A 14295-nucleotide genomic window follows, 5' to 3' on the forward strand; every position below is an offset into this window, starting at 1 on the left:
ATCTCAGAAAAACTACCAATTAATTGTGGGGGAAATGTAAAGATATATCAGAACTACAAGGTCTCAAAAAACTGTATTACTCATGCGTTCACTATCAGGAAATGATGAAATCATGAACTCCATCAACACAAGAAAATAAATTAAGAACAAGGAAACTGTCCAGAAAGCAGGCAACTCAACAAGAGAGAGGCAAAAGGAATTAAAAGGGAAATTGTGAAGAGAAGAACCAAAACACTGGGTCTTCAGCAGATCTATCAAACAAACAATCCAACATAGAAGAGGAAGATAAAGAACTCCAAGAAAGAAAAAAGAGAGACACTAAACAGTACATGAAATGTTTACTTGGCAGAGGGTACAGGGATAAGTTACAGAGACACAGAATACTATACATGTTGAGTAAGAAAACTAACTTCGGTTTTCAAAGCAGGAACTCAGATAACATCTAAAAAGAAAAAAATCAAGAAACTGCAGTTTAAGTTACTAACAGTACAAAATAACAGAACAGCTAAAACAGGTAGTAAGTGGTTGCCTCTGTAAAAGAGGTAACAGAAACGGGCAGTCCCAGGGCAGGACAGCATGGTTTTTTACTATAAATCTTGAGTCTTTATATCATTAATCTTGAATGAGTCTTGACTTCTTATACATATATGAGTATTACTTTGAACAATATATAATAATCAAATATAACAAAGAATGAAGCACATGCCAGTTATATCTTGATGTTATATCTTACAAGCTCAAAGTTGTAACTAAAACCCCATGTAATTGAAAAAAAAACAAGATGCAAGATCAGTGTATTTTTTAAATAGTAAAGAGTGTTCTGCTCTTCCTTAGAATGTAGAAATGTAACAGTGACTCAGACAATGTAAGAAATCATAACTTTTCTCAAACCCATCAGAGATCTGAGATTGTAAAGCAAAGAAATGACATGAATTCTAGAGAGTGACAAAGCCCTCTGAGGCGAGGCTCAGCTCACAAAATATTTCAACACTGGCAAAGAAGAAAGAGATAAATATCAAAAATATTGGTAAGAAGAAAGCAGATGAAATGTTAATGAATTCTAAAAGACTGTGAGGGTCAGCATAGCAGTTTAGAAAAATTAGGAGGAACTCCAGAGAGTTCTTTTCTATGGGCTTCCTTTGGGAAGTCAGGACAACTGGAGATACAGCAGAGAACCAAAGAGCCCCACTCAGTGGTGCAGGTGTGAAGCAGACAGAACAGCATAGAAATTCGCACACTCCTCTGGAGAGGGAAATGGCAACCCATTCCAGTACTCTTGCTTGGAAAATCCCATGGATGGAGAAGTGTTGTAGGCTACAGTCCACGGGGTCGTAAAGAGTCAGATACGACTGAGTGACTTCACTCACTAGACTCTTCTTTTACACAAAGCAAACAGCACAAGCTACAAGAGAAAAGGGAGAAACAAATCCTGCCTGCCTCTGAGATAAGGCAACAAATTTTGTTGCTCCAAAAGCTAAGGCAAAGACTCACTGTTTCTGCAAAAAGATTAGAAGCAAAAGTTACCTGCTCCCAGGAAAAAAAGAAGTGGGTGAAAACCTTGAGAGCAAATCCTTTCACCAATATAAAGCAGATTTCTGAAAATGCTGGGGAAGGGGCTGGAAAACTCTACTGCAGCTAAGACAACCTATAGTTCAAAAGTAAAGTTTGAATCAAGTGGTAAATGGAGACTAGTTCAAGATTTACGTATCATAAATGAGGGTGTAGTTCCTTTACACCCCGTGGTGCCTAATCCTTATACTCTATTGTCTGAAATTCCTGAACGAGCCAAATATTTCTCAGTAATTGATTTAAAAGATACCTTCTATTCAGCGCCGGTGGCAGAGGAAAGTCAATTTCTATTTGCCTTTGAAGACCCTACACAGCCAGCTTCTCAGTTAACCTGGACAGTTTTGCCCCAGGGATTTCGTGACAGTCCTCATTTATTTGGACAAAGTTTGTCACGGGATCTACAAAACTTTAATAGCTCTGAAGCAGTGGTGTTACAATATGTAGATGATATTTTGCTCTGTGCTGAGACAGAGGAAGCTTGATCTCGAGCCTCAGAAGATTTCTTAAACTTTCTGGCAGGCTGTGGTTACAAGGCATCAAGAGAAAAGGCTCAGCTTTGTCAACAATCACTTAGATATCTGGGCCTAATCATATCAGAAAGGACTAGGGCCATAGGCCCTGAGAGAATTAAGCCTATACTAAATCATCCCCTACCTATGACTTTAAGACAATTGAGAGGATTCTGGGGAATCACAGGTTACTGTTGCATTTGGATTCCGGGTTATGGGGAACTTTCCCAGCCTTTACATAAACTTATAGCTGAATCTCAGCAGGCCCAAACTGACAAACTAGTTTGGTCACCAGAAACTCAAAAGGCTTTTAAGGTTCTTCAAACTGCTCTCCTGCAAGCTCCAGCTCTGAGCTTGCCCACAGGGTCAGAATTTAATTTGTTTGTCACTGAAAGGAAAGGTATGGCCTTGGGAGTTTTGACACAACCCCGAGGGCCTCACCAGCAACCTCTTGCTTATCTAAGCAGAGAATTAGATGTAATTTCACGTGGGTGGCCCCACTGCCTAATGGTAATTGTGGCAGTGGCTTTATTAGCACCTGAAGCTTTAAAAATAATTAATGGACGAAACCTTACTGTACTGACTTCTCATGATGTGAGTGGAATCTTAAATTCTAAGATTAATATTTGGATGACAGACAGTAGGCTTCTTAAATACCAGTCATTGTTGTTAGAAGGACCAGTAACCAAGCTTAAAGTTTGTGGAAATTTAAATCCTGCCACTTCCCTTGCTGAGAAGGAAAATGAAACACTTGATCACGACTGTTCTCAATTCCTAACTTTAAACTATGCAGCTTGGGAAGATCTAATGGATACCCCATTAGACAATCCTGACATGGAAATATTTACAGATGGCAGTTCTTTTGTTCAGGATGGAAAGCTTAAAGCAGGTTATGCCGTGGCGACTGCTGAACAGGTTTTGGAAGCAAAATCTCTCCCCATCTGGATTACAACGAAGTGGGAAGTATCCTGGAGAGGACTGGGAAACTGATTTTACTCATATGCCAAGAGCTAATGGATATTCTTGCTTACAAGTTTGGGTAGATACTTTTACTGGATGGATTGAGGCTTTTCTCTGTAGTGAACAGGCTAAGGAGGTTATAAAGATTCTCTTCATCAGTGGAAGGTTTCCCGTGGTGGACATCTCCACTTCAAGGAAAAGACTTTCTCCAACTGTGTGAATACCTTCGACAGCAATTACATGCGATGCCTCTCCTTCATCTGATGACATCTACCAACCCTAAAATGGACTGGTGCAATACACTGCACTTTACCTATGGACTTAATGTGTCTTTTAATTTTGATTTTAACTTGTTTTAATGACTTACGTTGCCTTACATCTGTAACTGTGTAACTAAATTTATTTCTAGCCACATGAAAGCTTTTAAGTTACAAATGGTTGCTCAAACTCCTGCTACTGCTGCACCTTCCTCCAGCTACTATCTGGGGCCCCTGGATCAGATATCCTCATAGGAGGATTAGGAGAATATGTTGCCTGTCCAATTCAGGGACAATGCCCTTTCTCAGCTCGGAAGCAGTTCTGGAACGAGAACGATGCCACTTTTCCTTAGGCAACATAATTCTCCTAAAAGAAAAGGGGGGAATGAGAGAGTCATTTCCTAGGCAGGTTGATAAGAAGTCTAGGGGTCCCCAAGGAGAGAGGGGTCTGGAATTCTCAAGGAGGAAGAAAGGACAAACTTTTTTTTCCTTCTCTACTTAGGATTATATAACAACAATGTATTCTGCCTGAGGACAGTCTCTGGATTAAACCTTCTGGCTAATTCTGTAAATTATGGGAGTAGGTCTGATGAGGTCTTTACAACCTCCAGACATTCTTTTGATTTACTGGAGAGTATATAACTCCATTGTTAACACTAGCAAGGGGGTACTCTTTCTACCCCCTTCTGATGCCTATGTCAGAAGCTTTCTCTATCTCCTTTATACTTTAATAAAACTTTATTACACACACACAAAAAAAACAAACAAACAAAAAAAAACAAAAGTAAAGTTTGGCTATCATGGAGAAGGAGGTAGAAACATTAGGAAAAAACCCACTTCTGAGACTCAGGCACACAGAGTTTGAAGAATGAAGCTGTACAAGAAAATCAAGAACTATGCTTCTATATCCAACATAAGCCTACAACCAAATAATAAGCAACAGCAATTGACTACGAAGCATAGAGATATCCCTCACCTCATGGCATAGCAAAGAGAGGACTGATGAAACCAGAGGATGGTGCAGAAAAGTTGAGGAAAATCTTCCCAAAACCTCACCCCACACAAAACAAAGACAGTGGCAAACCAAAGCTAAAGGAATCTGAAGTTAATAGTGACTGTGGAAACAAAACACCCAAATTGAGCTTAACTACCAACTAGATTGATGCCACCCTCCATGTTAACAGTCTGACAGAAAAAGAGACGTGCCTGTTTCTTAACATAAGTACTACTTAACTCTGCCTTTACTGCTTCTCAATACACAATGTCCACTGTTCATTCAAACACTAGAAGACACCCAAAATTGCAAAAATAAATATGTCAAATGATAAAGAAGTCAATAAAAGGGAGGCTTACGGGTGGTGGTCGTCGGGGGGGAGATATACATACACTTATAGCTGATTTATGTTGTTATATAGCAGAAACAAATACAACATTGTAAAGCAATTACCCTCTGATTAAAAATAAATAAATGAAAATTAAAAATAAGAAAACAAGTCAATAAAACAGAGCCCAGAGATGACCCAAGTGCTAGAGCAACTCTAAGAAATAAATGTTATATTATCTATGATTAACAGGATAAAAGATCTAATGAAAAAGGCAGACACCATGCATGAATATTTGGAAAATTTCATCAGAAAAACAGAAACCTTATAAGAAAAGCATATGGATATCCTAGGGGGGAAATGCAACAGATTAAAATTAATACTGATAACACTATTAACAGATGGACACACCTGAAGAAATAAGTCGGTAATATGACAGATAAATTAACAGAAATTACTCAAACTGAGACACAAAAAAAAAAACGGAGTGAAAAATAAAAAGGAACAGAAAATCCTGGATCCATAAGACAATACTAATGGTCTAACATATATGTAACCGTAAACTCCCAAGGAGAGAGAAAACAAGGAAGAAGAAATATCTGAAAAGGAAGATAATAGCTGAGAAATTGACAAAAATTTTTTAAAAAACAACAAATCACAGATCCAATATATTCATATTCATTAAGCAGAAAAAATACAAAAAGGAGAAGAAAGGGAGGAGGAAGAGGAAGAAAATGAAGAGACAGGGAGAAAAAGAAAAGGAAGGAGAGAGGAAAGAAGAGGAGAAAGAAGGGAAAGAATCAAATTTAGATACATTACAGTTACACTGCTAAACTAATAAAAAAAGGACATTTCTGAAGGCCTTTAGAGGGAGGAAGAAAGCATATCAAGATGAAAAAGAAGATAATGACAGCAGACTTCAAAGAAAAGGCTACGCAAATCAGAAGACAATGGAATGAGATCTCTGAAAGTGCTGAAAGAAACAGAAAAACTCAGAATCCTATACCCACACAAAAGTAACTTCTAAAATGAATACAAAATAAATTTCTCATCAAACAAAAGTTGACAGAAACCACTGCCAGCAGACCTGCTAATACAAGTAGTATTAAAGGAAGTTCTACAAATAGGAGTATAATACCAGAAAGAAATCTGGATCTAAACAAATGAAGAGTATTGAAAACGGTAAAAATGAGGTTAAATGTATTTTCTGTGATTCTAATCGCTTCATGGGAAATAGATGCGGAAACAGTGGAAACAGTGTCAGACTATCTTTTTGGGCTCCAAAATCACTGCAGAGGGTGACTGCAGCCATGAAATTAAAAGATGCTTACTCCTTGGAAGAAAAGTTATGACCAACCTAGATAGCATATTCAAAAGCAGAGACATTACTTTGCCGACTAAGGTCCGTCTAGTCGAGGCTATGGTTTTTCCTGTGGTCATGTATGGACACGAGAGTTGAACTGTGAAGAAGGCTGAGCGCCAAAGAATTGATGCTTTTGAACTGTGGTGTTGGAGAAGACTCTTGAGAGTCCCTTGGACTGCAAGGAGATCCAACCAGTCCATTCTGAAGGAGATCAGCCCTGGGATTTCTTTAGAAGGAATGATGCTAATGCTGAAACTCCAGTACTTTGGCCACCTGATGCGAAGAGTTGACTCATTGGAAAAGACTTTGATGCTGGGAGGGATTGGGGGCAGGAGGAGGAGGGGACGACAGAGGATGAGATGGCTGGATGGCATCGCCAACTCGATGGATGTGAATCTGAGTGAACTCCGGGATTTGGTGATGGACAGGGAGGCCTGGAGTGCTGCGATTCATGGGGTCACAAAGAGTCGGGCACGACTGAGCAACTGAACTAACTAACTAACTAACCACACAGAGAGAAAATTGACTATATAAAGTGAAATTAGTAACAATGAATTATGGGTTTTATACATATAAAGATAAGTAAAATGTATGACTACATAAGAGGTCAAAGAGAAAAAAGTGAACAAAGAATAAATAGAATAAATAGAAACAATTAGAAAAATGATAAGTTTAAATCCAACCACACCAAAAGCTACAATAAGTACAAATGGTCTGATCACTCCCAACTAAAGGTAGAGATTGTCAAAGGGTATTTTTAAAAGCAAGACTCAATTATATGTTTTCTAAAAGAAACCAATTTAAACACAAAGACACTGATAGGCTAAAAATAAAATGGTGGGAGGAAAATACCCCATGCAAACCCTAAAAAAAATAAAACTGAAGTGACTATATTAATATCAAAGAGAATTCAGAACAAGGAATATTACCAGGGATGGAAAGAAAATCACATAATAATAAAGTTGTAAAGTCATCAAAAAGATGTAATAATCCTAAATGTATATGTATATAACAACATAGCTTCAAAGTACATAAAACTGATAAAATTGAAAGTAGTCAAATTTATAGTTGGTGATATTAGCACTTGATAAAAGAAGTTAACAAAATCAGAAGAGACACAGGACTTGAATGAAGAAACCAAAGGGAAATTAGAACACATTTTGATGAAATGAAGTAAAAACTCAGCTTCTCAAAATTTGTGGGCCAGGGCTAAACCAGCACTTAAAGAGAAATATATATCACTAAATTCTCAGATCCACAGCTTAAGCTTCTGGCTTACAAAAGTAGAAAAACAACAGAAAATTAAACCCAAAGCAAATAAACAAAGGATAAAATAAAGAACAGAAATCAGTAAAACTGAAAACAGAATAACAGGGAAAAAAATCAATGAAATCACAATCTTGTTGCTTGAAAATGATAAAAAAAAATTACAAACCCCTAGCTAGATTCATCAGGATAAAAAGAGAGGAAACAATTATCAATATCAGAAATGAGGGAGAAAATATCATTACAGATGCTATAGCCATTAAAAGAATAACAAAGGAATCCTATGAACAATTTTATACCATTAAATTCAGCTTAGAGGAGATGGACAGACCCTTGAAAGATTCAAACTGCCAAAGCTCGCTCGGCAGTAGGTAATCTGAGTAGTCTTATATTTATTTTTACATCAATTTATACTTAAAGCCTTCTTACATAAAAAATTATAAACCCCGATGGCTCCACCAGTAAATTTTACTCAACAATTAATGAAGGAAGAATACCAAACTCTCTGAGATGATGAAAGAGAAGGAGATACTTCCAAACTTACTATATGAGTCTAGCACTACCCTGATAATGATACTAAAACCAGTATTTCTACTTCAGATGATGAAGACTTTCTGGAAGTGGATAGTGGAGATAGTTGTAGAACACTGTAAACGTACTTAATGCCACTGAATTGTACACCTAAAAATGGTTAAAATGGTAATTTTTTGCTGTGTATGTATATACAGGTATTTCACACTTTTCAAAAGTTTATGTCACTTTGCTTTTATGAAAGACATGCACCTGTTTTTGCTTACTAAAAGAAATCCAAAGAGGATTTTCACTTTTATGGAAAAACAAAAAATGCCAATCAGTGTTTTACTCCACAGCTAGCCGTTACTGAGGCAGCACCCACCAAGAGCAGCGAGAGTGGCAACTGCACCCAGTATCTCAGCATCCAGTCACCACAGCTTTGAACCGTGTGTGAGAATCTGTTCTGTCTGGATTTATTTTGTGCATTCACTAGCAAGATGAGTCCTAAGGCAATTGCTTCTTTATTTCAGGCCATTTTGGCTTACAAAAGGTTTCATAGGCATTGCTTTACTTTCAGATAGTGGGGGAAACCTGTATCACATAAATTTTAAAAAATCCATCAATTAAAAATAAAATTCACCATATCCACAAACTAAACAGAAAAAAATCATGTCACTATCAACAGATGCAGAGAAAACATTTGGCAAAATTCAACATTCACTGATAATTATGGGGGGGGAAACTTCTCAACAAAGCAGGAACACTAGGAACTATTAACCTGATGTAAAGCTGTATAAAAAACCTACAAGCATCATGTTATATAATAGCAAAAGACTGAACAATGTCCTTGTAAGGTTGGGAACAAAGTCAAGATACCTGTTTTTCTGTTTCAACAATCAACCTTCTATTCAACACTGAATGGGATGTTTCACTCAAGGCAATAAAGCAGGACAAATAAATAAAACCATACAGATTAGCAAGAAAAAAATACACTGTATTAACAGATAACACAATCATCAATGCAGAAAATTGCAAAAATCTACAAGATAAGTCAGTTCAGCAAGGTCACAGGATGCAAAGTCAATATATAAAGACAATTGTATTTCTATATGCTAGAAAAGAAGAATTAGAAACTGAAATTAAAAACCAATGCCATTACCAATAGCACCCACAAACATGAAACATTTAGGGATAAACATAAAAAATGTGGAAGATATTTCCATAAAAAAGTACAAACACTGCTGGGTTATATTTCAAAAAACCTAAATAACGAGAGCAAGATCTTGTTCAAAGGTTGGAAGACTCAATATTTTGAAGATATATTAATAAATGCAAACATGATCTATGTAATATTCAACATAATCCCAAAGAAAAATTCCAAATGGATATTTTTTTTGGTAGAAATTGATTTAAAAATTTATTATGAAAAAAAATTTATTATGAGAATATAAAGATTAGCCAAAACAAGTTTTTCAAAGTAGAACAAAGATGAAGTTCTTTATCTGATCTCAAACCTTATCCAAAAAAGGCAGACTCTATATACAGTTGTACAGTTGAAGAATAGATAGACATACAGATTAACAAGCAGAAAATCTAGAAACAGATCCACACGTAAGTGGTCAACTCATTTTCAACAAAGGTCTAACTCAATGGAAAAAGCATTAATCTTTTAAACAAATGGTGTTTGAACAGCTGGACAACATATGTAAAAAAGGAGAAGAGAAGACAGAGAGTGAGAAACAGGAATCCTTTATCTGATAAGGCACTGGCATCCAAAATATATAAAGAACTTTTAGAACTCAATAATAAGGAAGTAAACCATCCAATTTTTTAAAAGACAAAAATTCTGAACAGATACTTCAAAGAAGAGACAGGAGTGCGAAATAAATATATGATGAACTAGTCAGCATTATTAACTAGGGAAAATGGAAATGAAATCCAATAAAACAACATTAAATACCTAATACCATCATCAAAGCTATAAAAACCGACAATACCAAGAGCCACAGCAGATGTGGAATAAGCAGAAATCTCACACATTGCTTGTGGAAATGAAAATGGTACCTGAAAATGGTACCACCTCTCTGGAAAACATCTTCAGTTTCTAAACAAGTGGCCTGTGCACTATTATATGAATATGTACCTAACAGGCTATATTAGATAATATATGCAATCAAGATTTGTACATGAATGTTTACAACCACTGTATTTACAATAGCCTCAAACTGAAAACCTAAATGTTGGTAAAGAATAAAACAATAACAAACAGAAAAGATACATGATAACACATGATAAACAAATGATAAATGCAACAACATAGATGAATCTCAGCAATAAGGGTTGACACAAATGGCTACATAATGTACCATTCAATTTATTCAACATTCTGGAAAAGGCAAAACTATAGAGACAGAAATCAGATCAGCGTTTGTCAGGAGCTGAGGAAAAGGAAAGACATTTACTATAAAATGGCATTAAGACACTGGGGTAACAGTAATGTTATAAATCCTAATTGTGATGTGGTCATATACACACACTTGTCAAAATTCATTAAGCTGCAATTCACTAAATCTTAATGTTTTTAAAGTGGAGATATATTAGTGCATAAATACAGAATATCTTTGTGAGGACATTTATCTTTTTTTTTTAATCCTTATACAAGATTCACTATATTCAGACACTATTATTTCTAAATGATGTACAAACATTAACTAAACATGGGAGACACCTTTAGGAAGAGACCAAGTCTGAGGGTCTCAGGGTAAAGTGAGGCTAATTTTTTCTTCACTGTTCATTCTTTTGCACTTTTAAATTCTTCCATGGACAGAGGAGCATGGCAGGCTATAGTCTATGAGATCACAAGAGTCAGAAACAAGTTAGCAACTAAACCACCACCACCATCACCACTCAATTATGTATATACCTTGACTATTTTTTTTAAAAGCCAACTTTTTAAAAGCTACTTTTAAAGATTTTTTTTAATAATTGCTTTTGTCACATTCTCAAAAGATCTTATTGACAAATCAAGGTATTAACTAACTCCTCTTACTTGATCTTTACAGCATACAACTACCGTTTTTTTTATTTTGGCCAAGCCATGTAGCTTGTGGGAATCTTAGTTCCCTGACCAAGGAATGAACCCAGGGCCAGGCCAGTGAAAGCACCAAGTCCTAAACACTGGACCACCAAGGAGGTACCAGGCACCTCCTCCTTAAAGTCTCTTGCTCCTCTCTTTTTTACAGGTATTCTTCCTTTCTGTATTCTCCATGCATTGTACCTGCTACTGAAATCTTAACACATACACTTAAGAAGCAGGGCTGGTGTCTTTTCCATCTCCTCTCTACACCACTGCCCTAGTTGAGACCCTCAGAATCTTTCACCTGAACAATTCTGCTAGCACTGGCCTCCCTGCCTTCAGTCCTGTCCTGCCTGTATCCATTCACAACATTACTTATAGGACTGGCCTATGTAGAAAGCAAACCAGATCATGTCACTTTCAAGCTCAAATCTCAAATTAATAATTCAAAAGCACGTTACTTCACATAAAAATAGTCATCTCAGCTACTCCTGACTTTCCAGACTCATCTTCACATATCTAGAATTTTAATTATACTGTTTCGTGATGTAAGCTCCTCACCCCTAACACTTACTGGTCAGTTTCATGAGTCCAGGGACCAAATTCCAGTCATCTTATCTTCAGTTTTAAGTGTCTGGCATTTAGTGGGTGTGATGATTAATTTTATGTGTCAGCTTGTTTGGGCTAGGTACTCAGATATTTGGCCCAACGTTATTCTGGGTGTTTCTGTGAGGGTGTTTTTGGAAGAGATTTACATTTAAATCACTGAACTCTAAAGAGTAAAAAAAATGACTCTCTAGAATGTGGGTGGGCGTTGTCAGTTGAAGGCCTGCCTAGGCAAAGGCTGACCTTCCCTGGAGCGAGAGGCAGCTTGCCAGTCAATGGCCTCCAGACTCTGCAGCTCCTTCCTGAGTCTCCAGCCTGCTGGCATCCCCAGCAAATTCTGGAGTAGCCAAGCATTCAAAACTTCATGGGTCGATTCCTTAAAATAAGTCTGTGTGATACACACACACACACACACACACACACACATGCACACTCCCTGTGGGACTCTATTCCTCTGGAGAACCCTAACTAATAACACAGTGGGTATGCAAAAATATGTTTTTCTAATTAATGAAATTAATGCCAGTGTTTTGTTCTGTTTTATTTTCATTTAACTTACAAATAAAGGTCTACGAGGAGATTTATTCTGACATATTTTTATAAATCACTTACCAGTTTTAAGTCAATATAAATGTGTTAAGTTAAAACAACATATACACAATGTAAGAACTACAGAAACTTGAACACGTGTTAGGTTTCATGTTACAAATACTTTTAAAAGAAGAAAACACATTTACTAGACAGGTTATAAAAACAGAACTGAAATCTCCAGTGATATCACACAGATAAATAATTTTTAATCACTCAAAATAACTGCCTAGATATTTACAGTACCTTAAAAAGTGTATCTAAGTAATTTTTAATAGATAATTTCATTTTTACTCCAAAGTTCACAAAGGTGTTCCTGCAGAAACTGAAAATATCCCTGAAATAGAATCTGTATGTGAGAAAATGGCATGGAAAAAACTGTACTGCTTATGACAGAAATAATTATTAAGCTTGTTTTGGGAATGTTCATACAAATGAAGTGTTTAATAAAAATAATTTCTACATATGTATAGATAAAATGATAACTGAATACAAAGTGAAATGAAGTCAGTTCCTGCTAAGTTAACTGCCAAGTCCTGAACTCAGGGTTCTCAGCTTCTCTTGCAATACAGGCAGGTGTTAATGATGTCATTACCTGCTGCAGAAGAAATAGGGGACCATGAACACAAGTCTTGGCAGAAAATAAACACCCTAGAGTTTACCTTTAATTTAAAGTAAACAGAAAAATCAGTTTATAGAGTCTGTCCTATATAGCTCCTGCCCTAAAGGGATAACTCAGGATCTTAACTTCCAGGGTTTTCAGCTGTATTCCAGAAATAAAGGCTAACAACGTCCATTCTTAAAAAACACAAATTAAAAAACTGGGTATATAAAGCAAAAATCATTAGTCAGTAAGGTAAAACTTAACTACATTGGTATTAATGTTATATAAAATATATACAATTATACAGCAAATTTTTAGTATTTTCTAATTGTAAGATTATAATATTTTATCGTGACCCCTAAACAGTGGTTATTTTGCATCAGGAGAATCTGTATCTTTAAAGATATGAAGATAAGAGTAGCAACTTGGAAAAGTTAAAACTTGACATCTACTTTACACTAGTTAAAACAGTACTGAGAGTCAAGGAGCACTGGAACAGAACTTGCGCATTATTTTTATATTCTGACAGGACAGAACTTATCCGTGTAATTTAACTCTCACCTTGTCAAGTTGATCTTGAAGACTAGTGGATGCTTTATAACCAAGTTGTAACAGCATAGCTTCCGCAGCATTTTTTTTGGCTATCTTTTTATTAGGTCCTGTTCCAGTAGCAACTTCATTCCCTACCTTGACCTGGTAAGAATAAAGTAAGAAATGTAATGACAGCTGCTTTGGTAACAAACATTAACATCACAAAGCAATGTGTTCTGCTCTCTAGCATTCAAAAATATAAAGCTCAGTCCATAATAAAATAGCAATTAAGATCCCTTTTATATTACATATATATATATAAATTCATACACAGAGAAAAGTATGGAAATCGGGCCCTCAAAATGTCAATGGGGGTTATATCAGGATGACAGAATCTTCAGTTCAGTTCAGTTCAGTTGCTCAGTCATGTCCAACTCTTTGCGACCCTATGAACTGCAGCACACCAGGCTTCCCTCTCCATCACCAACTCCTGAAACTTGCTCAAACTCATGTCCATCGAGTTGGTGATGTTATCCAACCAACAGTCTTAGAACATTTTTATTTCCTTACATATTTCTATATTCTTTAATTTTTACACAATAAACTTATTTATGTAAGCAGAAAAATAAATTCACATTGTAGAGAGTTGATTATGACTACATTTAGTATTCTTCACTTGAATTAATAAACTAAAAAGGCTAAAATTCACATTGCTGCCATTTAAAATAATGTTAAAATGCGCAGAAAACCTGAATACCCGTTTCTCCAAAGAGGATATGGAGATGATCAACAGGCACATGAAAAGATGTTCAGCACTGCTAATCATGAGGGAAATGCAAATTAAAAAAAAAATGAGATATTACCTTAAACCTGTCAGAACGGCTATCATCACAAATATCCCAAATAACTAATGTCAGCAAGGATGGGGACAAAAGAGAACCCTTGTACACTGCTGGTGAGAATGCAAATTGGTGTAGCCACTATGGAACACAATGTGGCAGTTTCTCCAAACAACTAAAAACAGAATGGGGGGAGGGATAAATTGGGAGAATGGAATAGAGATATATACACTACTGGTGTGATCACTAATCTAGAGCCAGACATCCTGGAATGTGAAGTCAAGCGGGCCTT

General features: G+C 36.2%; 1 protein-coding gene across 2 annotated transcripts in view; it reads right to left on the reverse strand.

Annotated features, from left to right (window-relative positions):
• STAU2 (staufen double-stranded RNA binding protein 2) overlaps nucleotides 1-14295 on the reverse strand; it is a 285467-nt gene that overhangs the window by 174341 nt on the left and 96831 nt on the right. For both annotated transcript variants that reach the window (XM_068983313.1, XM_068983312.1), the window contains exon 8: nucleotides 13195-13326. In XM_068983313.1, the coding sequence (XP_068839414.1) occupies nucleotides 13195-13326 (132 nt within the window). The remainder of the gene's footprint in view (nucleotides 1-13194; nucleotides 13327-14295) is intronic.

This window comes from Capricornis sumatraensis, chromosome 11 (assembly GCF_032405125.1).
Source record: "Capricornis sumatraensis isolate serow.1 chromosome 11, serow.2, whole genome shotgun sequence".
Lineage (NCBI taxonomy): Eukaryota > Metazoa > Chordata > Mammalia > Artiodactyla > Bovidae > Capricornis > Capricornis sumatraensis.